This window comes from Euleptes europaea, chromosome 14 (assembly GCF_029931775.1).
Source record: "Euleptes europaea isolate rEulEur1 chromosome 14, rEulEur1.hap1, whole genome shotgun sequence".
NCBI classification, from domain to species: Eukaryota; Metazoa; Chordata; class Lepidosauria; order Squamata; family Sphaerodactylidae; genus Euleptes; species Euleptes europaea.
In genome coordinates, this window is record NC_079325.1 from 4,585,590 (window position 1) to 4,613,512 (window position 27,923).

The 27,923-nt window shown below is 48.1% G+C and overlaps 1 protein-coding gene across 1 annotated transcript; it reads left to right on the forward strand.

Moving 5' to 3' along the window:
* The first annotated feature begins 194 nt into the window (after positions 1 to 194).
* POU2AF1 (POU class 2 homeobox associating factor 1) lies at positions 195 to 15,756 on the forward strand. Its single transcript, XM_056860234.1, has 5 exons — positions 195 to 233; positions 12,109 to 12,236; positions 13,061 to 13,103; positions 13,209 to 13,480; positions 15,445 to 15,756. The coding sequence occupies exons 1-5, from the start codon at positions 218 to 220 to the stop codon at positions 15,754 to 15,756; spliced, it is 771 nt and encodes a 256-aa protein (XP_056716212.1). The 5' UTR covers positions 195 to 217.
* The last annotated feature ends 12,167 nt before the right edge of the window (positions 15,757 to 27,923 follow it).

Genomic DNA, 27,923 nt, shown 5'->3' on the forward strand with positions numbered 1-27,923 from the left:
AGCAAAGGAGTGTGTGTGTGTGTGTGTGGGGGGGGTTGAATCTCAAGCGCTTGTGGGTAAGAGGATGTGACAACGTCATGCCATTCAGCGGGAACCTGGGCTTTAAAAAAAGCTGAAAGGAACATCTGGACAGCGGATCATCACATAGAGGAGCCAAGAGCAGCCCAAAAACCAGGCAGAGAGAGAGGGGGACAGAGAATCCCTCCTGGCACAGAATATGCACTGGCAAAAATGTGAGTTCTGGACACTTTTCAAAAAATGTAACTAACATAGATGGATACAAGGCGCTTGAGTACTGTTAGGGCAGTGATAACCGCAGATGTTTATAATTTGCATTGCTATTTAATTTTCCAAAGTGCTTTTAACTGTATTGGGCCCACTTTGTGGTAGGTCCTTGTTATTCAAATTTTACAAGCCAGGAACCATGGCTGAAAAATTATAAGTTTGCTAAAAGCCACTGACGATGGGCTTCTGCCAAAGTATGAAGGCAGGACTGGCGTTTTTCTGATCTGAGTTTAACAACCCACCACACGAAAGGGGAGATTCTGGGACTGAAGCATGCCAGAGATAACTACTTGTGATCCAGATTCTTTGCCTACTAATCCCTGATCTACATGATCTACAGAGGAACTCTCTTCTCTTTAGTATTATTCTTTGAGAGGAATTATTGTCACCAGAAGGCAATGGGCAGTCTTGGGTCATCTGCATCCTAACCAAATCTTCATCCCTCATTTTGGAAACTTTTCAGGTTTGTTTTAATTGGGTGTGCAAAAGACCCACAAGCCCATTTCAATAAATGACCCAAAGGCAATGCCTTTAAAGAGAACATTTGGCTTTTTCCAGACTGTCGGAACAACCGCTTGTATTTTTCTGCACATATCTCCGAGGGCAGTTCCACTTATTCTCCAGACCAAAGATGTGCAAATCTTGATAAGTGCCTTAAACGTGTCTGAGCATAACCTGGCAAAGCTGCTGCTGGTAAAGAAAGAGTTCCCATTTCATACATGGAAAACTGAAGATAAGAATTAATAGCCTCAGACTGCCATGCGATGCCATAGCATGTGAGGCAATAGCAGGCAGCCAGTATGTTGTGAGGGTTACATTGTAGGTCTAGAACTTGGGGAGTGATGATGGGCTGTGGCTCAATGGTAGAGCATCTCCTTGGCATGCAGAAGGTCCCAGGTTCAAACCCCGGCATCTCCATTTAAAGGAACTAGGCAGTAGGTGATGCGAAAGACCTCTGCCTGAGACCCTGGAGAGCTGCTGGTGGTCTGAGTAGACAATATTGACTTTGATGGACCAAGGGTCTGATTCAGTATCAGGCAGTTTCATGTGTTCAATGCTGTCAAATTGCAGCCGACTTATGGTGACCCTGTAGGGTTTTCAAGGCAAGAGGTGTTCAGAGGTTGTTTGCTATTGCCTACCTCTGCAAAAAGAGGAAGACCCAGCAAGAGATGGATTGACTATAAAGAAAGCCACAGCCCTCAGTTTGCAAGATCTGAGCAAGGCTGTTAAGGATAGGATGCTTTGGAGGACATTGATTCATAGGGTTGCCATGAGTCAGTAGTGACTTGATGGCACTTAACACACACACACACACCCTCTGCATAGCAGCCCTGGGCTTCCTTGGTGGTCTCCCATCCAAGTACTAACCAGGGCTGACCCTGCTTAGTGTCTGACATGTGATGAACGTGTGCTAGCCTGGGCTATTCCCATCAGGTTAGAACTTAAGTAGACCTAGCCTCACATCTCCACTCAGATATGAATTTCACTAGGTGATTTTGGACCAACCACTCTCTCACACAACCTAACCTACACTGCATGGCTGTTGTGAAGATATTAGCAAAGGGGAGAGCCAGATATGCTACTTTGAGCTACTTGTTGAAAGGGCATGTTAAAAAATAGCTGCATGGGTCACATTATGAGAAGTTAAGAATCACTGGACAAGACAACAGTGCTTGGAAAAGCCGAAGCAGCAGGAAAAGAGGAAGACCCAACGAGAGATGGCTTGACTCTATAAAGGAAGCCACGGCCCTCAGTTTGCAAGACCTGAGCAAGGCTGTTAAGAATAGGATGTTTTGGAGGTCATTAATTCATAGGGTCACCATGAATTGGAAGCGACTTGACGGCACTTAACACACACACAAGATGGCGATGAAATTAGAGCATCATTCTAAAGAGAAACACAGAGCCAAAGAAACAGCAAGTAACTGCATGGGGCTAGTAAATTTCCAGCATGTATAATTAGCCAGCGAAGATTTCCAGTGCCTCTGTCAGCATTAGTCACCATGAATTAAATGTCAATAAATGATTCATAAATGCTGCAATATTGCAGAGATGGTCACAGCAAACCAAACAATTTCCACTTGAAAGTGTGTCTTTTTGTGTGTGTGTGTTTGCCTTGTGTGTGTGCATGTGCCTTCAAGTTGCAGCCAACATATGGTGACCCCAGTAAGGGGCTTTCAAGGTGTGAGAAGCAGAGGTGGTTTGCCACTGCCTTCCTCTGCAGAGTTTTCCTTGGTGGTGTGGTGTCTCTTCCAAGTGCCGACCCTGCTTAGCTTCTGAGATCTGAGAAGATCAGGCTATACCATGCCGCCTTCCCTCCCTCGTTTGCCTTTTGCAAAGGTGAAATAGTAACCAAATAGTTAAGGTGTCTCTTTGCCAGGGAGATGGTTACACGGATATGGGGGCTACTTCCTCATGGCAACGAACCTACATTTAACAGAGGTGTTTGCAGTGGCAATAGAGTATCCTTGTGGCAGATTCCCATGCATTTTTCTTGCCTCAACCTCCCCCCCCCCACCTGCCGTTTCTCCCCCCTCACACCCCTGGAGAGTTAAAAAAAAAAAAACTGGTAATGCTATGGAGGAATATAATTCAGCTGTAAAACTTTTACCTGCAGCAGTGATTAGGGGCAGGGGCCACAATATGAATTGGGAGCTTGGGACAGTGGAAGGGAGGAATTAATTCTCCCCCTTCCATGGCATAAAACTGCTCTTTAAGCCCTAGCAGGGAAAGAAGACATAATATGTATGATCAACGGTATGCATCATCTTAGCTGGCCTCCCTGCCCACCCTCTTCTGATTTGCTGACTATTTTATTCCATCGATTTTGGTGGGGCCAGGCAGGTGTTCTTTTCCCCTGCTCACTACAGCCCAGTGTGTTAGAAATATGCGCCGATTGACTTAATGGTTTTTACTGGCTCACTGTGAAATTGTGGGGTACAATGCCCTAGAGTCCACCTTCCAAAGCATCCATTTTCCCCAGGGGGACTGATCTCTGTAGTCTGGAGATGAGCTGTAATTCCGGGGGATCCCTGGGTCCCATCTGGAGGCTGGCATCCCTATGACCCTATGAAATAATGACCTCAAAAATTGGGCTGGATGTCCAGTGCTTATACTGAGATGATCTTGCAGCTGCTGAGGTAGAGGCCCAGAGCCCGCTTCTGAAAGCTTTGAGCAGTGATACCGAAAGACGAAACCGTCATGTGTTTCTTCACGCGCATCTGCAGCCAGGCGAAGCCGCCTTGGGAACACTCGATGGGGTGAACGATGCTCAGTCAGGCTTCGTCAGCCAGCTGCCTCACTGAGAACAGTGTTTTTTTATTAAAATGTCAACTGTACCATGTATTGTGGATAGCAAAGAAAACTCAACAGGCAGGGGGGAAATGGAATGTTTCTAAGTGTGTGAGTATTCTGTGCAACATTAGGACTACAGAGTGGTTCAAGAGTATGGTAGCTGGAGTTTAGCATCCTCGGATCTTAGCTTTTTTGTATTTTTTTTAAACAACAAAAAAAGCAGTTCAAGTTAGGAGGAGGAGGAGGAGAAGAAGAAGAAGAAGAAGAGTTGTTTTCTATATACCAACTTTCTCTACCACTTAAGGAAGAATCTAACTGGCTTACAATCACTTTCTCTTCCCCTCCCCACAACAGACACCTAGGGTTGCCAACCTCCAGGCACTAGCTGGAGATCTTCTGCTATTACAACTGATCTCCAGCCAACAGAGATCAATTCACCTGGAGAAAATGGCCACTTTGGCAATTGGACTCAATGGCATGGAAGTCCCTCCCCTCCCCAAACCCCGCCCTCCTCAGGCTCCACCCAAAAAACCTCCCACCGGTGGCAAAGAAGGACCTGGCAACCCTACAGACACCCTATGAGGCTGGTGGGGATAAGAGAGCTTTAAGAGAGCTGTGACTAGCCCAAGGTCACCCAGCTGGCTTCATGTGTAGGAGTGGGGAAACCAACCTGGTTCACTACATTAGTATCTGCCTCTCATGTGGAGGAGTGGGGAATCAAACCCGGTTCTTCAGATTAGAGTCCACTGCTCCAAACCATTGCTCTTAACCACTACACCATGCTGGCCTAGTGCCTCAGACCAGAATCCTCATAATACTTGGTGTCAGGTAGGGTTCCCAGCTCTGGGATGGGAAACACCTGGAGATTTTGGGTATGGAGCCTGAAGAAGACAGGCTTTGAGGAGGGAAGGAACTTCAATGGAGTATAATGCCATAGAGTCCAAAGGGGCCATTTGTTGCCTGGAGATCAGTTATAATAGTGGGAGATCTCCAGCCACCACCTGGAGGTTGGCAACCCTAATCACTAGTGTATCTGTACCCTAGGAGAGACTGAAAGCTCTGACCTCTATGTATGTAACAACCATATCGGTTCCAGCCCCTTTCGCAAGGAATCCCAGTTTCACATGGGTGAAACTGGGCCATTAGTGGGTGAAACTGGGCCATTAGTGGGTGAAACTGGGCCATTACTGCTGACCAACACTCACTTAGTGTGTTGGTCTGCAGTAAAAGAACAAGGTTCGAGTCCAGTAGCACCGTAAAGGCCAACGAGATTTCCAAGGTATAATCTTTGGAGTGCCAAAGCTCCCTTAGTCAGATTCAAGGGATCATGAATGAAAGGATTCACACCAGCCCTCTCTCTGCCCCAACTCCTCCTCTTTCTTTCCCCCTATGCTAGGATTTTTCTTATAAAAATCTCCAAAATGATTGCCTTCCTGTAGTATCTGAAGAAGCGAGCTCTGACTCATGAATTTTCATGCCAGAATAAAAGTTAGAATCATGGAATCATAGAGTTGGAAGGTACACCAGGGTCATCTAGTCCAACACCCTCCACACCCTCCACACACCTCCAGTGACCCCTACTCCATGACCAGAAGATGGGGAAAAACCCTCCAGGATCCCTGGCCAATCTGGCCTGAAGGGAAATGGCTTCCCGACCCCCACGTGGTGATCAGCATTACCCTGGGCATGCAAGAAGGGGCCACGAGAGCCAAACACTGATGCAAACCTTCATGCCCTCCCTCTCATGATCTGCCTAAGTTCACAGAATCAACATTGCCGACAGATGGCCATCTAGCCTCTTCTTTTTTTAAAATGTCATTAGTCTTAAAGATGCTACTGGACTTCTGTTTCCAGTCGTCCTATGTGCCCTTGTGAGCCCCGCTCAGAATTCTCCAGGAGGCCTTGCTTTCGCTGAAACGCTTTTGATCTCAGAGCAAACACTCCCGCCTGTTTGCTCAGCATCTTGGCACTGGCTTAAATGTTTACTGAAGCACCCTGCCCCAATTGAACCCAAAAATGGAGTCGTACTTGGAATCGTTCCTTGCTGGTTCTAATCATCAGCTTTGCTCAAAGGGAGGGGGGAAATCTTTGTACAATTCCTTGGGAAAGTGACTGTGTCCGTTGCACAAGAGGGCCTGCAGACTCTCTCCTGCAGACATGCCTCGACATGCGCCGGGTGTGCGGCGTTGACTCCGAGAGGGGATCAGAGCGTTCCGGGAGATGCAAATGGCGTCAAATTGAGGGCACAATCTTTGCAGGCAAGGTGATGGAGCAGCTGACAACCAGGGGAAGAAGGTTTATCTTTCACCTGTTGACATAGCATTGAGCTGACACCAGAGGACAAGGTAGAAGGTATTCCCACAGATGCTACCCGATACGCTCTAGTGTGCTGGCCAAATCAGGGAGACTCCCTCCAAGACCACATTTGAGATCCTGAGGGCTTTTAAGAACATAAGAAAGGCCCTGCTGGATCAGACTCAGGCCCATCAAGTCCAGCAGTCTCTTCACACAGTGGCCAACCAGGTGCCTCTAGGAAGCCCACAAACAAGATGACTGCAGCAGCATTATCCTGCCTGTGTTCCACAGCACCTAATATAATGGGCATGCTCCTCTGATCCTGGAGAGAATGGGCATGCATCATGACTAGTATCCATGAACAGACTGCGGGACTTGATGGGCCTTGGTCTGATCCAGCATGGCCTCTCTTATGTTCTTATGACAACATGGGAACAGAGTTTTCTAGAGGCACCATGGGAAGTGATGAAGAAGGCCCCATTTTGGTGATGGGTTCATGAGCACTGTAAAGGTGCAAACTCCTCTTCAAAGGAGTGCCCATTCTCAGCTCCCTTCCAATATTTAGTGGCTCTTGGAGGTCTGTACCTCATGTTATCTCACTGGTCTTGTTGCTTACAAAGCAAGGGACCACATGGGAGTGGGTCAGCCAACCAGCAGGTGGGGCCCAGAGATGTCTTGGAATTACAGCTGACCTCCACACCTGGAGGCTGGCAACCATATTTGTGAACCCACCCAAAATGTGTGCTGTGGATGTGTTCTCAGTACTACTTAGGAGAGCTCTGGGGTTTGAGTGTGCGTACACGGCTGTTGCATTCAGGGGATCAGATCTGTATATACAAAGTCAAGCATGGTTTTTTTTCCTTCAACCTAAAATGAAGGTGTGAGAAAATATTTTTGGGCAATGCTGGTTTCTTTCCCTTCTCAAATCTATGGGCCAAGATCCCCCAACTGGTTTGTTGTCATCAAAGACTCAGGTTTTCTTTAAATAAAACACTTCTTTGCCACCCCCCTTTTTGTCTCTGAATGTTTGCTTGTCAATTGTTCTGCAAACAGGAAAAGATTTCCATTGTATCTTCACAAATCATAATGTTTATTTCTTCTTCATTAAATGGTGTGCGCGTGTTTGTATATGATTATATCAGAGAAGCAAGAGGAGTGAAGAAAAGAAATGTTTGCTCGGCTTTGCCCTGCACCACTGATAGATTTGTCACCTGCCAACTCTTGATGAGAAAAGTGGAGGTGAAGAAGCAGCCGCCCATGAGTGTCAAGTCAACTCTCCCCAAATGCCAAATTACTGTCAGTGGGCAGTTGCTGTGACTCATTTGGAAATTTTAAAAGTCCACTTCCAACTAACTGGAAAAGAAGCAGTTAAGGGAGCTTGGCTGAGAGGTATTTCCAAAGGGGCTCAGCTCCATGTCCAGCCCAACAGATCTCCTGGCAAGGATCAGCATAGGACTCATACAGTAACCCTTTCTGGGTTGGGAAATTCCTAAAGGTTTGGGAGTGAAGCCAGGGGAGGGCGGGGTTTGGAGAATGGAGGGGCCTCAACAGGGTATCAATGCCACAGAGTCCACCCTCCAAAGCAGCCATTTTCTCCAGGTGAACTGATCTCTATCAACTGGAGATCAATTGTAATAGCAGGAGATCTCCAGCTAGTACCTGGAGGTTGGCAACTCTAATTACAACTGATCTCCAGACTACAGAGATCAGTTCCCCGGAAGCAAATGGCTGCTACAGAGGGTGGGCTCCATCGTATTATGCCCCTCTGAGGTCACTCCCCTCCTCAATCTCCACTCTCCTCAGGCTCCACCCCCAAAACCAACAGGAATGTCCCAACTTGGGGTTGGCAACCCTAGGCAAAAAAACAGGTTGTAGAATGGGCTGTTCCTCTTCAGAGTGCATGAGTGGGGATGCCATTTTCAAGCATTTCCCTATACTCAGTTTAAAAAAACACACCCTGAAAATAAAACAACTAGCACCTCAAGGGGAGAAGATGCTAACCCAATATATTCTCTGTTGTACTAGTTTGCTGCTTGCAGGGAGTTTTGGAGTTGGGTGCATAGATCTTGCCCGAGTGCTCCACTGGGTGTATCCCTGGGATGAGGTTTCAGAGGCAGAACATGAGAGATGCGCTCGCCAGAAATTGGCTAAGTATGCTTATAGAGACTGTTGATATTTTGGCAATAGGGATTCTTGGGGAGGCTTGCTAAAACATTCCCTTTTCTAGATAGCAATTAAGTATGTTTACATCTTGGCAAAAATAAGACAGCAGTAAGACTCCTCTCTGCTCCTTCAGGAGCCAATGTTTGCAAATACAAAGACAGAACCATCCATCTGCTTTGGGTGGGTCTACTTTGCCAACCTGCCCAGGCTGTGGGGCATGCTCTTCAGGTGTTCCTGGCAAAGCTGCTGTTCTTTTTAAAGACCAGCCAGCAATGTTTTCCTTGCACCTGTAAAAGAGATTCTCTTGTCAGGGGTCAGCTGCCCGGTAGCTTTCTGGTGTCAGGTTCTCAGGCCTCAAACCATTATTATGGTCTGACAAAATGCCCGTCGTGCTGGTAGGAGGGACGTTGTGTAGAGATACAGATTGCATACAAAAACACATGAAGCTGCCTTATACTGAATCAAACCACTGGTCCATTAAAGTCAGTACTGTCTACTCAGACTGACAGCAGCTCTCCAGGATCTCAGGTGGAGGTATTTCATATCACCTACTGCCTTGTCCTTTCTAACGGGTGATGCCAGGGACTGAACCTGGGACCTTCTGCATGTAAAGCAGAGGCTCTTCCACTGAGCCACAGTCTCTCCCCAGAGGACTCCCAGGATACAACCCCCGGAAGGATCCAAATCGCTGAAGCCAACTGAGGTCCGAAGGGTTTTACATCAACAAATTAATGTCTCCAGGCAGAGCGCTTTAGGCGCCCCCTTACAAATGAGAAGCAGTCTTTCCTTTATATGCGAGAAACTGGAGAGCTTTCTTGGTCGTGGTACCAAAACTGTAGGACTCCCTCCTTAGGGAAAGTCATCTACTGGCATTTTCCACCAGTAGGTGAAAATTTTTCTTGTTTTATTTGGCATACATAGGGTTGCCAACCTCCAGGTACTAGCTGGAGATCTCCTGCTATTCCAATGGATCTCCAGCTGATAGAGATCAGTTCCTTTGGAGAAAATGGCTGCTTTGGCAATTGGACTCTTTGGCATTGAAGTCCCTCCCCTCCCCAAACCCCGCCTCCTCAGGCTCCGCCCAAAAAACCTCCTGCCAGTGGTGAAGAGGGACCTGGCAACCCTGGGGGGCAAGCTGGCATTGAGTGAATAAAATGGGGGGGGGGAATGCCTCAAGATATTACCCACAGCAAAATGTTGGCGAGGGCTGTCTGATAATATTCCCCTTCAGGGAACAGATCTTAATGGTAATTGAAGGAATGACAGGATATGAAATACCAAGAAACTCAGAAGTAGTATTGTCAGGTTATTTAAAAAATTGCGCTGGAACAGACGGTGCAGAATTGGTGACAGTTCTAGTAATCATTCCAATGATGTGCATCAACACAAAATGAAAGTCTATTACCTCCCCTTCACTGATGGAATAGTATAGGCGAATGTGGAATATAGCACAATTAACAAAATTGACTTTATTACAAGAGGGAAAGAAACAGCAACCCAAATAATAGATTCGTAAAGAACCGGAGACAAAATACAAAAATTTTGGATACTGTAGTATCTTCTGTGCTGTTGACTCAGAGGGCGAAAACTCACGGTCGCTTTAGCCTCCTTTATTCTGTTTCAGCCAGGATTCAGCCAGGATCGAACTCACGTTCGGTGAAACACATGCGTTTGATCCTGGCTGAATCCTGGCTGAAACAGGGAATAAAGGAGGCTAAAGCGACCATGCATTTTCACCCTCTGATATATATTAAAAAAAATTAAAAGTAGAGGGACCATTTCTATTGAGTGTGGTGTAGGATTGTGTAGGACAAATGAGTGGGAGGAAAAATTGCCATTTGGGCTTTCCTCTTCAGTTCTGGACACGATCCACTATGTTTGGCACCAGCATTCGTACTCGGGTTGCCAGGTCCCTCTTTGCTTCTGGCAGGAGGTTTTTGGGGCAGAGCCTGAGGAGGGTGGGGTTTGGGGGGGGAATTCAATGCCATAGACTCCAATTGCCAAAGCGGCCCTTTTCTCCAGGTAAACTGATCTCTATCAGCTGGAGATCAGTTGAAATAGCAGGAGATCTCCAGCTAGTATCCAGCGCAGCGGTTGGCAACCCTAATTCATACTCTTTGTGTAGTTTATATTTCTGATATTGATTTGAACAGACTTTGGACTCTTTAGACTTGGGATGAATTTGGACTCCTCTTGAATTTCAACTTTGGCCTATTTTGTCAAGCCGCTGCTGGGTAGAAAGAGGGAAAGGGGAGAGATCCGTTGGGGTAAGTGACATACCGATTTCGGTCACAGCAGGCTGAAGCAATGCGGCTGTGAAGGGATTTATCTATATTTCCTGAGCTTTGATGCCGCGGCACTTCGTGACCACAAAGTGCTTCACATGTGATAACGCTTAACAGTTTCAGATAGGAAAAAACCTGAATTATATTTCCTTGTGACTCACCCTATAGCAAGAACTCCAGGGTGACTGTTGGTTTGGCTACATACCAGGGAGTGCAGAGGAAGTGTTAGCAGTTCACTGGCTTCAGCCCTGTGATCTGTAACCATCCCAGTTAGCTCAACAGCACGGAAACACGAGGGCATAGCTGTACACTACGCATTGACCCCACAGTTCCCAAACTCTTTATTCATCAGGATGTCCAAACAGCATACCCTAGCAACTATAAGCCTGTACAAGCAGGGATGCCAGGTCCCTCTTCGTCACTGGCGGGAGGTTTTTGGGGCAGAGGTTTGGGGAGGGGAGGAACTTCAATGCCATAGAGTCCAATGGCCAAAGCGGCCCTTTTCTCCAGGGGAATTGATCTCTATCGGCTGGAGATCAGTTGTATTAGCAGGAAATCTCCATCTAGTATCTGGAGGTTGACAACCCTAGTCTCATGGTAGATAAATACTCCAGCTCAGCACTGTGTTGGGAAATTCCTGGAGATTTTGGGGGTGGAGCCAGGGGAGGCATTTCACTGGGGCATAATTAGGGTTCCTAGTTTCAGGTTGAGAAATACCTGGAGATTTTGGGGGTGGAGCCTGAGTAGGGCAGGGTTTGGGGAGGGGAGGGACTTCAATGCCATAGAGTCCAATTGCCAAAGTGGCCCTTTTCTCCAGGGGAACTGATCTCTATCGGCTGGAGATCAGTTATAATAGCAGGAGATCTCCAGCAAGTAACTGGAGGTTGGCAACCCTATGCACAAGCCAGTGTGGTGTAATGGTTAAGCATGTCAGACTAGTTTCTAGGGGACCCAGGTTCAAATCCCCACTCATGCCATGGGAGCTCACTGGGTGACTTTGGGCCAGTCACACACTCTCAGCCTAGCCTACCTCATAGGGTTGTGAGGATAAAATAGAGGAGAGGGGAATGATGTAAGCCATTTTGGGGATCTCCACTAATGAGAAAGGCAGAGTAAAAATGGATTAAATACAAATAAATGAATAAATACAATGTGTCTATTGTCTTCCAACAAAGCATCCTCAATGCTCTCCCAAATGACAATTCCTGGGATCCTGTGGTTGAAGCCAGGATAGCCAAACCAGATTCAACCCAGTTTACACTGGTGGTGCAGACCCTCAAACTTAGGAGGAATACCCAGTAATTCTGTGAAATGGTCTGAAACGCATGCTTTGATATTTGCGAGTGCTGGCCATTAAAACTTTGGAAGAAACTGTTCAAAATCTTGATATTGAAATAAATTTAATCGAAATCCACAATGAAATCAGAACCTCTCACTACCTACAGTGCAACAATCAACATTCAGGCTTGGGTCTGTGGGAAACTCACTCTGCACATGTTCAAAGGAATCTTGGCATGATTATCACTTAGCACTAGGGTTGCCAGGTCCCTCTTCGACACCAGCAGCAGGTTTTCGGGGCAGAGCCTGAGGAGGGCAGGGTTTGGGGAAGGGAGGGACTTCGGTGCCATAGAGTCCACCTGCCAAAGCAGCCATTTTCTCCAGGGGAACTGATTTCTATTGTCTGGAGGTCAGTTGTAATAGCAGGAGATCTCCAGCCACCACCTGGAGGTTGGCAACCCTAAAAGTACTGCAGGAGAAAAATTAATGACCCCAATATTTTTCTCAGCGTCTACACCTGAGCATCCACCCCTGCCACGCCCCTATCAAGGTGTCCGCGTCAAAGAGCCGGTGAAAGAACTTCTGAAGCGAAAACGTGGAAGTGTTCAGAATGCAAACATGACTGCGGCAACAACGGTAAGAGAGGAAGTTTGTGGGGCAAAGCATCTTTCTTCTGTGTAGATTCCCTGATGTCAGCTACACTAGCGGTCATGTGGGAACAGCAGATTAAAAGTGGATCTGGAAGAGAATTTGGCAGAACTTCTAAATGAGGCAAAACTGCAAAAATCGGAGACTTCAATGCGAGGGGGGACTTAAGCGGGCCACCAGAAGGTATGCGGAGAGGAAAGGAAAAGAGGATACTTCTGGGATTCAGGCTGCCAGCTCTGGGTTGGGAAATACCTGGAGATTTGGGGGGCAGAGCCTGAGGAGGGTGGGGTTTGGGGAGGGGAGTCCAATTGCAAAAGCGGCCGTTTTCTCCAGGTGAACTGGGTTGCCAAACTCCTGGTACTCACTGGAGATGTCCTGCTATTATAACTGATCTCCAGCTGATAGAGAGACGTTCCCCTGGAGAAAATGGCTGCTTTGGCAATTGGACATGGCATTGAATTCCCTCCCCTCCCCAAACCCCACCCTCCTCAGGCTCTGCCCCCCAAAACCTCCCGCTGGTGGTGAAGAGGGACCTGGCGACCATAAGGTGAACTGATCTCTATCATCTGGCGATCAGTTTTAATAGCGGGCAATCTCCAGTGAGTACTGGGAGGTTGGCAACCCTATCTGGGATCCCTCCTCCATTCTCCAAACGGAGGCTTTTATGCTGACTGCTTCTTGCGCTTATTTTGGAGCTCAGCAGACTTTGAAAAGTGCTGAAAGAAAGTTTCCTCCTTGGCCTCTGAGTAATCGTGCTTTTGGTATTTGTATCTTGCCTAAACAACTGATGCCAATCTGTTCTTTCCCTGTAGGTGTTTTTCCCCCATCAGCCACTTACATCTTATGCACCCACTGGTAATGCTTTCTGAATTCTTTCTCCCCCCCCCTCCACCCTTGACTTTACTGCTTTGATTTCTGGCCCCCTCTTTGGTGAACTTTCACGGCCGTTCTCTATCGCAGGTCAGGTCTGCGCAGAGTCGGACTTGGTTGCCCCTTCGTTGCCCATTACTGACGAAACGTCGCTCTACTCTGGGTGGCTGGCGCAACCGACGCCCGCCTCTCTCCAGCCTTTGACCCAGTGGACCACCTACCCAGATTATGTGTCTCACGAAGCCGTCAGCTGCCCTTATACGGCGGATATGTATGTTCAGTCCATGTGCCCCAGCTACACACTTGTCGGAACATCTTCGGTGCTGACCTACGCATCGCAGCCACTGATCACGAACTTTGCAGTAAGTTTGGCTGTGCGCACATTTGGTCGGTTGGTTGAAAGTGCTGTCAAGTCGCGGCTGGTTTACAGCAACCCTTACAGCAGGGGTTTCAAGGCAAGAGTCCTTCAGAGGTGGTTTGCCATTGCCTGCCTCTGTACAACAGCCTGGGACTTCCTAGGATGGTCTCCCATCCAAGTAGTAACTAGAGCCAACCATGCTTAGCGTCTGAGATCTGACAAGATCGGGCTAACCTGGGACATCCTGGTCAGGACATGTAGCAGGCCCAAACTTCTAGGGCGCTAGTAGGGTTGCCAGCTCTGGGTTGGGAAATACCTGGAGATTTTTGGGGCGGAGCCGGAGGAGGGTGGGGTTTGGGGAGGGGAGGGACTTCAATGCCATAGAGTCCAATTGCCAAAGTGGCCATTTTCTCAGTTTGTCTGCCTCTCTGCAGAATTCGAATGTGATTTCTCCACCCATTCCCGCCAAATTACACCACTATCAATTATCAAATATTATAACTTATATTATTGCCAAACAATTGTTATTTAAAATATTTGCATTTGGCTTTTCTCCTGCATAGCAGGAGACTATGAAATTGTTGTTTATAGTCAGCAAATATTTGAATATTATCTCATGAATGTTCAACATCAGCATTTTTAATTTTGGATCAATTTTGTAGACAATTTGGGGGAGCAAAAGCCCTATGCTTTTAAGTTAAACACAAATGGTATTTAACTTCATGTACAGAAGGCTCCTTCAGATATGGTTGTTTTCAGCTGCAGAAAAAGAAAAGGGTCAGCTTACCCCGAGCCTTGACTAAGGAAAGGAGTCCCACGGTTTTGATTCACAACATTTGAGCTGTTGTAACGGAAGACGGCCATAAATCCTATTGTTCTGTCTGGCTACCCAGAATATCAAATATCAGATTTGAATATCAGCAGGGAGGCCTGGGTGATATATTTCAGCTTTCTGTTTTTCAGCACAATATTTTCACAAAGTTGGAGACAGCAGCATTTTCAATTACAATTAATAATAATTTTCTTCCTATAGTTTGCCATGGCCATATGGCACTCTGGGTGCTTTATATACACATTCCTCCCCCCGCCCCCCACAGAGGAATGAAACCATTTCGAAAAGTGGAACTAACTGGATAGTCTAGAAATGTTTGGTAAACATTGAAATCTGTAGGCAGGCAGGTAGGCTGCTAATGGCCCTTGTAGGGCAACAGACCTCAGAGACAGGATCAAATAACATCAAACCATCTGGCATAAGAATTCAGAAACCACAGCTTAGAAACTAATTTTAAAGCCCCTCAGTAGAAATCCAGTCTAAAAAAATAAGGTGTGCCATACAAAAGATTCAGCAGAAAAACTAGTCAATCATGTTTTGAAGACTAGGGCCCACCACTGAGAAGGCCCTGCTCCTAGGATAGGGAATGTGGAAGAAGTCCTCTCCACCAGATCTAGACTGATGGATTGGGTTCCCAACCTCCAGTTAATAGCTGGAGATCTCCTGCTATTACAACTAATCTCCAGCAGTTAGAGATCAGTTCATCTGGAGAAAATGGCCGGTTTGGCATTGGACTCTATGGCATTGAAGTCCCTCCCCTGCCAAACCCCGCCTTCCTCAGGCTCCACCCCAAAAACCTCCTGCTAGTGGCGAAGGGGGACCTGGGAACCCTACGGATGGGGTGTAGGGTTGCCAACCTCCAGTTAAGGCTTGGAAATCTCCTGGGATCACAGCCGATCTCCAGACTACTGAGATCAGTTTCCCCGGGAGAAAATGGCTAACTTGGGCTCTACGGCATTACACGGTCCTCCCCAAACTCTGCCCTCCCCAGGCTCCACCCCCCAAATCTCCAGGAATTTCCCAACCTGGAGTTGGCGACCCTAAGAGGCTCTGATGGGAGCAAGCAGCCCTTCCGCTTCCAAGGTCCCAGACCTTTCATGCACAGATTTGAGGGGTTGGTGCATTTTCTCCAACAGGCGAGGCCCTCCACGCCAGCTGCGGTGCCTCTTCTAGATGCGATGGACCAGCAACCGCCCCTGAGCTACTTCCCGTGGACTCAACCCATCTCGACGTTGCCAGCCCCTTCTCTGCAATACCCACCAGCTGCAACTGCCCTCCCAGCCCCCCAGTTTGTTCCTCTTCCCATTTCGGTGGCCGAAGCGGTCCCCCAAGAGCTGGAGGATGCGCGGAAGGAGATGGGTGGACTGACCATCGAGAAGCTCCTCTTGCAAGATGAACACAGCGGCGCCTACGATTTAACCAGCAGCCTCCCCGTCGAAGGGCTATAAAGCCAGCATAGCAGGAAAGGAGGAGGGTGTGGAATTTCTCCTGTGTTCTAGGGCAGAAGTCGGTTCGGGGATTTGCAACCAGGCTTGTATTTGTATTGAATCTTTTCTCAAGGTCTCACGAATATCAATGAGGAGAGCATCTGTGTGTGTGTGTGTGTGTGTAAAGTGCCGTCAAGTCGCAGCCGACTTATGGCGACCCCTTTTTGGGGTTTTCATGGCAAGAGACTAACAGAGGTGGTTTGCCAGTGCCTGCCTCTGCACAGCAACCCTGGTATTCCTTGGTGGTCTCCCATCCAAATACTAACCAGGGCTGACCCTGCTTAGCTTCTGAGATCTGACGAGATCAGGCTAGCCTGGGCCATCCAGGTCAGGGCAGAGAGCATCTAGGGAGTCCCTTTCATTCCCAAATGTATTTGCCAAAGAAATGGCGACAGCTAGGACTGTCAGCCTCCAAATGGGGCCTGGAGATAGGGTTGCCAACCTCCAGGTACTAGCTGGAGACCTCCTACTATTACAACTGATCTCCAGCCGATTGGTTCCCCTGGAGAAAATGGCTGCTTTGGCCATGGGATTCTATGGCATTGAAGTCCCACCCCTCCCCAAACCCTGCCCTCCTCAGGCTCCGCCCCAAAAACCTCCTGCTGGTGGCGAAGAGGGACCTGGCAACCCTACCTGGAGATCTGCTGGAATTATAACTAATCCCTGGGCTACAGAGATCAAGTTCCCTGGGGGAAATGGCTGCTTGAGAAGGTGGACACTATGGCATTATACCATACTGAGGTCCCTACCTTACCCAAACCCCACCCACCCTCCCCAGGCTGCACCTTAGGGGTTCCACCTTAGGGCTGCCAACCTCCAGGTACTAGCTGGAGATCGCCTGCTATTATTACAACTGATCTCCAGCCAATAGAGATCAGTTGCCCTGGAGAAAATGGCTGCTTTGGCAATTAGACTCTATGGCATTGAAGTCCCTCCCCAAACCCTGCCCTCATCAGATTCCACCCCAAAAATATCCAGGTATTTCCCAACCTGGACCTGGCAACCCTACTCCACCCCCCAAATCACCAGGTATTTCCTAATCAGGAGTTGCAACCCCTAGTAGTAGCTGTCACCTAGTACTAGCTGTCTCTCCTTCCTTAGCTGTAAGTGGAAGGGCCTCCTTTCATCTAGCTGGGTCACTCAGGCATGAAAGGAGGGTCCTGCTGCCAGCTCCAGGTCGGGAAATTCCTGCAGATTTGGGGGATGGAGCTTTGGGGAGCTCAACTAGGATGTGATACCATAGAGTCCAACCTCCGAAGAAGCGATTTTCTGCAGGGGAACTGATATCTGTAGTCTGGGGATCAGTTGTAATTGTGGGAGAACTCCAGGCTGTGCCTGGGGGTTGGCGACCCTAACTTATGAGTGGAAGGATTGTAAAGCAAGTGCCAAGAAAGACATTTCAGTTTAAGTACGATGTGGAAAACAAATTGCTATACTTTGATTTCTATAGGCAGGGACAGCCCCAAAGCAATCGGTAGACCAGGCTTCTGCCTGGGGGGTTCGATCCATAGGGTTGCCAACCTCCAGGTACTAGCTGGAGCTCTCCCGCTATGACAACTGATCTCCAGCCGATAGAGATCAGTTCACCTGGAGAAAATGGCCGCTTTGGCCATTGGACTCTATGGTATTTAAGTCCCTCCCCTCCCCAAACCCCGCCCTCCTCAGGATCCACCCCCAAACCTCCTGCTGGTGGCAAAGAGGGACCTGGCAACCCTATTGATCCAAGAGAGAATATTTGCACCTCTGCATTTTGCTGAGAGCAGCAACGTGTGGGTTGAGCCAGCCCTGTCTATCAGAGGAGAGAGCCAAGCATTCCTCGCAGACACAGATCTGCTGATGATAAGGAAAAACTGCTACCTGGAGAAGACAATTGTAGTCCCTGAATGAATATTAATAAGCGGGGTGGGGGGGGGGAGAGATGCTTCAGCTTGATGCCCTGTCAGAGCAGCAAGAAATAATGAGCAACTGAAGAAATTGAAGAAGAAATATCTTTCGTGGTGTTGGACAGACAGGACAAAGGTCTCCCCCTTCCTAAAATATGAACATTTCACAGAAGAGAAGGAGAGAAAAGATTTGGTTTTTTATAGCCTGCTTTTCTCTACTATAAGGAGTCTCAAAGCGAATTACAATTGCCTCCCCCACACACAACAGACGCCTTTTGAGGCAGGTGGGGCTGAGGGAGTTCCCAGAGAACTGTGACTGGCCCAAGGTCACCCAGCAGGCTTCATGTGGAGGAGCGGGGAATCGAAACCGGTTCTCCAGATTAGAGTCCGCTGCTCTTAGCCACTACACCACGCTGGCTTTCACACAGAAACCCAATGCTCTTCTTTAGGAATAAAACTTAAGATTTCTTAGCCACTACTCTGGGCCAAATTGATGAGTGTCACAGTCATGGTTGCCAACCTCCAGGTGGTTCCTAGCAATCTCCCAAAATTACAACTGATCTCCAGACTATGGAGATTGGTTCCCCTGGAGGAAATGGCTGTTTTGGAGGGTGGACTCTATGGCATTATGCCCTGCTGAGCTCCTTCCAAGCTCTAGCCCCAAATCTCCAGGAATTTCCTCACCCGGAGTTGGCAACCCTAGTGCACACCATATTTGGGAGCCACACGGCAACTTCCATGCTGGTTTGCTGCACTGGAGCACCGAGAACAGATATCTGTTGGAAAGGTGCCCCCTCCTCCTCCCATTCTGCAGGCTGCTTTGGCCTGCCTTTGGTTCTGCAGGTGCCCCTACTCGTAAGGAGAAGAAAAGAACAGGGCAGGATACGTTGCCAGCTGATGCTACAGGCAGGCACCCGTGGATCTGGAGGGTCATGATGCAAACCAATTCTCTCCAGGATCAGAGGAGCATGCCTATTATGTTAGGTGCTGTGGAACAGGCATGACAATGCTGCTGCCGTCGCTTGTGGGCTTCCTAGAGGCACCTGGTTGGCCACTGTGTGAACAGACTGCTGGTCTTGATGGACCTTGGTCTGATCCAGCACGGCCTTCCTTATGTTCTTATGGAGGATGGCGGTTATCCATGGCTACTAGTCCAAATGGCTACTAGTCATGATGCAGACCTATTCTCTCCAGGATCAGAGGAGAATGCCCATTATATGAGGTGCTGTGGAACACAGGCAGGATGGTGCTGCTGCAGTCGTCTTGCTTGTGGGCTTCCTAGAGGCACCTAGAGACTGCTGGACTTGATGGGCCTTGGTCTGATCCTGCAGGGCTTTCCTTATGTTCTTATGCCAGGTCTGCCATGGATGCACATTTCAGTTCCCCATGCCTAAAACTATCTCCATTTCCCAAGCCCTAATCTTACACGGCTCGCTTTTGAAGAGGCGGTTTCCTTGGATGAAAGTTAACGTGTAACTTCCTAAGTAGTCCCAATTCTTTTCACTTGGCTTACTTGTCGTGCATCCTTTTTGGGATGGTCACAACCTGTTTAGTCTCTTGCAAAACCCACTTCGGGGGGGGGGGAGAATGCCTCTCTGTGTAAATGCATCTTTGGACTGAAAACAAACACCCCGTGCCTCTGGAAACGTTAAAAAACTATAACATTTAGATTCAGGAGTCAGGCATATCTTCTGTTTTTAAAAAAACCCAGACACTGCATTCTTTGTAAATATTTAATCGGGGCAAATCAATGCAGGTTATGAAAAAGTTTCCTCCTGTGCTTCAGATCTGGCTGGAATTCAAAGAAACAAGTGCTTTGTGTGGTTAGGGGAAAGTCAATCAGAATTGTCTTTACTCGGGACACATAAAGCGTTTCGCATACACAATCTCATTAGAGCCACTTCACACTTGATGGATTTCTTACACAGACCTGGCTTCAGGGTAAGGAAGTACAGGCCTGGAACCTGCCCGTTGTTTTGACGTGCAGTACACACCTGTCTTTCCTGATGCCTCTGCGTGCCACGGAAACCAGCCACCAATGATTTCTCACAGCGGTGTATAAACAAGGCAAAAGAGATGCACGCCTTTTCTCACGGCCTCCATGACCACTGACTCAAGACCACAAGCCATCTGAACACTGGGAGGGGCCGTGGGTCAGTGGTAGAGTATCTGCATGGCATGAAGAAGAAGAGTTGGTTCTTGCCCCCCAATTTTCTCTACCTTTAAGGAGTCTCAAACCGGCTTAAAATCACCTTCCATTGCCCTCCACACAACAGACACCTTGGGAGGTAGGTGAGGCTGAGAGAGTTCAGAGAGAACTGTGACTAGCCCAAGGTCACCCAGCTGGCTTCATGTGAAGGAGTGGGGAAACCACCTGCTTCACCAGATTCTAGTCTGCCACTCATGTGGAGGAGCAGGGAATCAAACCCGGTTCTCCAGATCAGAGTCCACCACTCCGAACCAATACACCACGCTGGCTCACAAATGCAAATGGTCCCAGGTTCAATCTCCAGCATCTCCAAGCTAAAAGGGTCAGATGTTAAAGACCTCAGCCTGAGACCCTGGAGAGCTGCTGCCAGTCTGAGTAGACAATACTGACCCAACAGACTGAAGATCTGAAACAGTAGAAGGCAGGTTCATGTGTTCACCCATGTGACAAATATTATGTGACATAGGTGTGGGAGGTGGAGAAGGCCCCGGTTCTGATGCAGTGTGCCACATTAGTGTGACCCCTACTAATAGGGTTGCCAGGTTCCTCTTCGCCACTGGTGGGAGGTTTTTGGGGCGGAGCCTGAGAAGGGCAGGGTTTGGGGAGGGGAAGGACTTCAATGCCATAGTTTCCAATAGCCAAAGCTGCCAGTTTCTTCAGGTGAACTCATCTCTATCAGCTGGAGGTTAGTTGTAATTGCAGGAGATCTCCAGCTAGTACCTGGAGGTTGGCAACCCTAGGAGTATGAGCTTTCGCGCGTCAATGCTTCCTTTGCCAGACACAAGTAGGAATTCAGATCTCTGGGAGGGGTGTTGTAAAGAATGCTTGATAAGGATGCAAAGTTACCCTGCACATTGTAATCAGCTTGAGAGGAGCAGAGGTTGGGGGGCGGTCCATTTCCATGTGGCCATTCTGTTCCCAAAGCAGCTATCGAATGGTAGTGGCCACATTGAAGCAAACAGAAGGAGAATTTGGGTGGTGGGGGACCAAACGTTGGTTTGGATGCAATATTTCAGAGAGCGCACTGCCAAAAACGATCCTTTCAAAGGAAGGAAGCCCTTTTGCAAATGCATTCTCAATGCTGTCTTTTTGCACATCGCCTTGTTTCTTTCCTTCGTTTGGACAGTCCAAGGGTTTGTGCTGTGAAGTTGTCGTTGTTTTTTTTTTTTTTTTTTTAAATGTGTAATACTGCAACAGTCAGTATTTGCAAGATTTATGGGCAAACAAGAGGAAGAAGAAAGGCGCTTAAGATTTTTCCTGCTCCCCTGCCCTGGAATCTTTTATTAATTAATTTTTTTGGCATGAACCAGCTGCCAGAGACAATTGGCTCTTTGTTTGCGGGGGGTGGGGGCGGGAAAGCAGCTTGAATTGGATTATGTGTAGCAATTTTTCTCCTGTAGCATGTGGAAAGGTAATCATCTGCTGGCCCGAGTTCTGCGGTCTTGAGCCCTGAATTCTCCAGAAGGCCCTCAACTGTAACGGATGACCTTCACTCCTCCAGAGAGCCCCCCCGCCTTCTCCCCATTCCCCCTTGCTGCCCCCTAGATCCAGAATCTTCTCCCAGAAGATTTCAACCGTGCCTCTTCCCTAGGGTTGCCAACCTCCAGGTACTAGCTGTAGATCTCCTGCTATTGCAACTGATCTCCAGCCGATAGAGATCAGTTCACCTGGAGAAAATGGACACTTTGGCAATTGGACTCTATGGCACTGAAGTCCCTCCCCTCCCCAAACTCTGCCCTTCTCAAGCTCCACCCCAAAAACCTCCCACCGGTGGAGAAGAGGGACCTGGCAACCCTACTCTTCCCTCTTCCTCTGTACTCCAGACAAAGCCTTTGGTCTAACTCCATCCTCACATGGAACCAAGCCTCACTTTGTGTAACTTAAATTTGCTTGTATTTGTTACCTTTTACCCTCCCACTCCCCCCCCCATATTGAGACTGCAAGATCCTTGGGGCAGGGACCCTGCGTTTGCTTGCTTCCTCTGCTAAGTGCCATGTATATGGAGAAAGCAATAAAGAGTTTGTAAAAGGGACTTCCCTGTCATATTGCCTCTTCTTTTTGCATGTCGTCCTCCTTTGGCAAATGAGGTTTCTCACACGGAAAGCGGAGAGACGTTGGTAGCAAATTTGTGGGCAAGGCTGTTTTTGGCAGATGCAAATCGTACCACTTTTGACAGTCTGGTCGTATAGGTTTCTGAGCAAAACTCTTTCAGACGGAGGCACGAGTTTCTCCAGGTACGTACATTCACCATTTAATTCAGTGCAGCAGATTCTAGTTTAAATCTTTCAGCATCTCCCCCCTCCCATCCCCAGCAATGCAGAGGGCAGGAGGGTTGCATGTGAACAGCTTTGACGCATGCATTCACAGGATGTGAAAGAGCAGCACAGAACTGTTCTGCCGTACAGGATGGGCATTGCTCACTTGCATGTTCTCTCTCTCTCTCTCTCTCTCTCCCTCTCTCTCTCTCTCTCTCTCTCTCTCTCTCTCTCTCTCTCACACACACACACACACACACACACACACACACACTGTCAGATATTTCTTAAAATTCAAGTCCAGGGACTTTGTCACGTATGAAATGGTTTGGGCTCCTTGAAGAGCAGGACTTGCTTTCACTTTAGCTGAAGATAATGTTCCAGATTCAGAAAGCTGAGAGCCAGCGTAGTGTAGTGGTTAAGAGCGGTGGTTTGGAGCAGTGGAGTCTGAGAACTGGGAGTCTGAGCGGTGGTTTGTGGCAGTGGAGTCTGAGAACTGGGTTTGATTCCCCACTCCTCCACATGAGCAGCAGATGCTAATCTGGTGAACTGGGTTGGTTTCTCCACTCCTACACATATGAAGCCAGCTGGGTGACCTTGGGCTAGTCACAGCTCTCTTAGAGCTCTCTCAGCCCCACCTGCCTCACAGGGTGTCTGTTGTGGGGAGAGGAAGGGAAGGTGATTATAAGCCGGTTTGAGTCTTCCTTAAGTGGTAGAGTAAATCGGCATTTAAAAACCAAATCTTCTTCTTTCTCCTTTTTGCCCTGCTAATGGGAAATGCAGTATTTTTAAATGTGGGGGATAAATTCTGAGAGTGGAAATGTAAGCATTCTAGATTTGTGTCATCAGCTACAATGAAAGCAAGTCTCTTTGGTTCCAGCAAGTGCCAGATATGAAATTTCATAAACTGACAGCAGGTATCAATATCAATTGGAGGTGGGGGGGGCAGTTTTCATGCTTTTACTGTGAGCTGTCTGTTTCCGGAAACTGTCTGTGGAGTCTGGATGTGCTGAAGCACATTGGTTCGTATCACCTGTGCAGTTGGAGACCAGTTCTAAATACTATTGCATGTCACTGAGGAATCTAATGGCTATTCAATGCCATTGTGTGTCAACTATCAAATCCAGAAATAGCTCCATGCTAAACAAGAAATGAGGATTCACGGGTCTTTCTAAAAACGCACAACCAGTAAACTAGCGTGCATTTCTGGAGTTGAATGTGCATTACAGAACAGGTCAAAAAGTCATGCAGAAGTTGAATTCCATTAGCTCCTGTAAAAGTGACGAACAGCCATGCAAGAAGTGCATGGGGGAGGGAGGGGCCGTGGCTCAGTGATAGAGCATCTGCTTGGCATGCAGAAGGTCCCAGGTTCAATCCCCGGCATCTCCAGTTAAAGGGACTAGGCAGGTGGGTGATATGAAAGACCCCTGCCTGAGACCCTGGAGAGCTGCTACTGGTCTGAGTAGACAATACCGATTTTGATGGACCAAGGGTCTGATTCTGTGGAAGGCAGCTTGATGTGTTCATGTCTGTTCAAGTGAGCTGTCCAGATGCTAAAACCCTCTTTTTGCCTCCTTAAAGACATTCCTTGCAGATTACAAGGTTTAACATAAGCCAAGGGTGTGTGTGTGTGTGTGTGTGTGTTCTGTCCGCCATTAAATGCCACCACGAATCAAAGCGGCAGCTTTTAACTATGGACCATACAAATATTTACATTTAGCTCTGTAGACTACAATCTCTATAGACATGGATTTAAGTAGGAGAAAGGCAAGATAGAAAGCCCGGCCCTTGAAAACAATGCATGGCCTGAAGCCAGTTTACTAGAAGCACAAGGGAATGGCTCTGACCTGGATGGTCCAGGCTAGCCTGATCACGTCAGATATTGGAAGCTAAGTAGGGTTGGCTCTGGTTAGTATTTGGATGAGAGACCACCAAGGACGACTGGGGTTGCTATGCAGAGGAAAGTAACGGCAAAACCACCTCTGTTCATCTCTTGCCTTGAAAACACACAGAGACATCACCTGCAGGATTCCCGTCTTCTTGCTTTAAAACAAAAAGGGTTTGCAGCTACCCAAGGGCACTTACCTGAACTCATGCAGACAGCAGCTGCTGACTGTGCAGAGGGCAGATCTGAAGAGCAGCTTCAACTAGGGTTGCCAGCCTCCAGGTACTAGCTGGAGATCTCCTGCTATTCCGACTGATCTCCAGCCGATAGAGATCAGTTCACCTGGAGAAAATGGCTGCTTTGGCCATTGGACTCTATGGTATTGAAGTCCCACCCCTCCCCAAACCCTGCCCTCCTCAGGCTCTGCCCAAAAAACCTCCCACCGGTGGCGAAGAGGGACCTGGCAACCCTAAGTGGGGTGTAAGTGGTTAAGAGTGGAGGCCTCTAATCTGGAGAACCAGGTTTGATTCCCCACTCCTACACATGAAGCCAGCTGGGTGACCTTGGGCTAGTCACAGTTCTCTCCTAACTCTCTCAGCCCCACCTACCTCCCAAGGTTTCTGTTGTGGGGAGAGTAAGGGAAGGTGATTGTATGCCCCTTTGAGACTTCTTACAGTAGACACAAGTGGGGTACAAAAACCAACTTTTCTTCTTCAGTATCGAAATATGCTGGTACTCTGTATAAGACTGCTTCTGTCCAAATAATACACTATATTTATTACAAAATATGTTTTCTAAGTTCAATTTTTATTTTTCTTGTCTCTCAGGTGGCAGAAATTAACAGACGTGCTAAGGTAGCATAGGAGTCAGCAGTTTGCTATTCTCTCTCTCTCTCTCTCTCTCTCTCTCTCTCTCTCTCTCTCTCTCTCTCTCTCTCTCATTTAAATATTGGGTATAATCACAATTTTCCTGTAGGAAACAATTTTCCTGTAGGAAACATGCCAAAAAGTACAATTTTATATGCTAAGATCAAAGATATATTTTATGTCGCTTGTGGGTGGGAAAGGCTGTCTTTTGGGAAGGAATACGTGTGTGTCTGCTGAACATATTTAATCCAAGAGGTCTAACTGACCCATCTCTCTCTTTCTCTGTCTCTCACTGTCTCTGTCTGTCTGTCTGTCTATTTGTCTTCCTTTATCTTTCCGAAGTTCCTGTGCAGGCAATAACTCATCCTTAAAGCAGCTCATTTCTTCCACTGTCTCCGGATAATTCTCTAGGCTCTGTCTCGGTTGATAGAATCGCCTGCAAATTGTTGCTTTATCTCTGCAGTGTTTCTGGAACATCCATCCCACCTTCTCACCCCCGATGAAAGGATAATCTTTCCCCCTTCTTCCAGCAGAAGTATTTGAATAATTTCTGAATCAACACTTCATCCTTATTTGGTCCAAATTCTTTTGGAGAGCGTCTGTGTTTTCACATGCTTCCCACCCCAGTTTCTTCACTGTTCCCTTAGCCACACCGAGAGCTCTGCCTGGGTTGTGGTTTAAGTAAGGTTTGCCAACTCTTGGGTGGGAGATTTCTGGAGATTTTGGAGGTGGAGGCTGGGGAGGACAGGGCTTGGGGAAGGTATGAGGGACCTCAGCAGCATATAATGCCATAGAGTCCACCCTCCAAAGCAGCCATTTTCTCCAGGGACACCGATCTCTGTGGTCTGGAGTTAAGTTGTAACTCCTGGAGATATTCAGGCCCCACCTGGAAGCTGGAAACCTCAGGTTTAAGGGCAGAGGCTGCAGCCTCCTTGCTGAAGCTCAGGAGTAGGGTTGCCAGGTCCCTCTTCACCACTGGCGGGAGGTTTTTGGGTTGGAGCCTGAGGAGGGTGGGGTTTGGGGAGGGGAGGGAGTTCAATGCCATAGAGTCCAATTGCCAAAGTGGCCATTTTCTCCAAGTGTTCTGATCTCTATCGGCTGGAGATCAGTTGTAATAGCAGGAGATCTCCAGCTAGTACCTGGAGGATGGCAACCCTACTCAGGAGTTGTGTAGGAAACCTTCCAAGTTGTATCAGTGGAAGAATAAATACATAGGGAGAAACATGGCGGAAGGCGTAGAGACAGAAGGAGGCAGGTGGCTCAGGTTTAGAGCACTTGCTTTGAATGCAGAAGGTCCCCAGTTCAATTCCTGGCATCTACAACTGAAAAACGGTCTGGGATAGAAATTGTTGGGAAAGATCTTTCTCTGCCTGAGACCCTGGAGAGCTGCCAGTCTGTGCCAGAGGTAGTGCTGAGCTACACTGTCTGACTCGGTGGAAGGCCGCTTCCCGTATTCAACAGGAAGCTTGCGTGTATAGAATGAGAGGAAGCAAATGATTGCTTACCATGTGTTCACCTTTTCCAGATGCCTCACTCAGCAGCTCTAACCACACCGGGTGATGTGCATGCTCCGGCAACCCACGCCTAAAAGATGCAAAGAGAGACAAAGAAATGCATGTACATTCCTTGCCATTTGCTCAGGGTGCATTGCCTCCAGAGCCAGGGCTGAGCCCGTAGTGTGTTTGGGGAGGGTCAGCAGAGGGGGAGGTAGACAAAGGCCATCTACTGGTATATGCTTCAAGAGCTGGTCTCTCGCCAAAACTCAGGAAGGAAGTCTGACCTGGAAGCTTTGATAGAAGGGTCAAGAATGAGGGTTGCCAAATCTGGCTTGAGAAATTCCTGGAGATTGGGGGATGGAGCCTGGGGAGAGCAAGGTTTGGGGAGAGGAGGAACCTCAGCGGGCTACAATGCCATAGGCCTTTGATGCATGGCTATTTCCCTCGCGGTCACACCTCGATGACTTTGGGTCTTTGTTTTGATTATGCATGCCATTTCCGACCTAGGGTTGCCATGTCCCTCTTCACCACCGGTGGGAGATTTTTTTTGGGGTGGAGCCTGAGGAGGGTGGGGTTTGGGGGCTTCTGTGCCATAGGGTCCAATTGCCAAAGCGGCCATTTTCTCCAGGGAAACTGATCTCTATCAGCTGGAGATCAGTTGGAATAGCAGGAGATGTCCACCTAGTACCTGGAGGTTGGCAGCCCTATTCCGGCCATCAGAGGTCGCCTCACTCTCCTCATACATTTCCCCGTGTTTTGCCCATATTTTGAGGGACCTGTTTTGTCTCGAATTTGAAAACGTGGGTAAAACGCAGGGAAGCATAGGGGGAGAGCAAGTGGGCATGCCAAAGGCGCCAATCCCTTTGCTAAAAACAAAAATGCTTTATGGTTCTATGATGCTCCCCCACAAAGAAAACTGCACAGTGTACTACAATTCATGTGTAAATATATTCAACGTTTTTCATGAATCTTCCCAGCCATTCTAGACTTTTCTCTTACACCGAAACCTCTTTGCACTGTGCGACAGCATATATATATTTTTTTTTCGAAGTCTGAGTGCCCCTGGGGCAAAGTGGGCCATCAAGTCACAGCTGACTTATGGCGACTTGGTAGGGTTTTCAAGGCAAGAGACGAGCACAGGCGGTGCTGCCATGGCCTGCACCTGAACACGAATTCCCACGTACAGCCCACCGATTCGGATTGGCCACTTAATACGACACAAATAACTGGAAGGTTCTACTAATGCCCAGCAGAGGTCAGAGTTTTGCTGACAGTGCAGAATTCGGTAGGGTTATCCCGCAGAGGTTTGACTTGGACCTGGGCCAGCAACAACTAAGGAAGAGGCAATGAGTTTAGAAGAGATGAAGAGGAGTTGGTTTTTACATGCCGACTTTCTCCACCACTTAAGGAAGAATCAAACTGGCTTGCAATCACCTTTCCTTCCCCTCCCCACAACAGACACCCTGGGAGGTAGGTGGGGCTGACAGAACTGTGACTAGCCCAAGGTCACCCAGCTGGCTCCCTGTGTAGGAGT

Coding starts and splice junctions, on each gene's coding strand:
- POU2AF1 (XM_056860234.1), top strand. Junction 12,237..13,060: donor ACATGACTGCGGCAACAACG/GTAAGAGAGGAA, acceptor CTTTCCCTGTAG/GTGTTTTTCCCCCATCAGCC. Junction 13,481..15,444: donor CACTGATCACGAACTTTGCA/GTAAGTTTGGCT, acceptor TTTCTCCAACAG/GCGAGGCCCTCCACGCCAGC.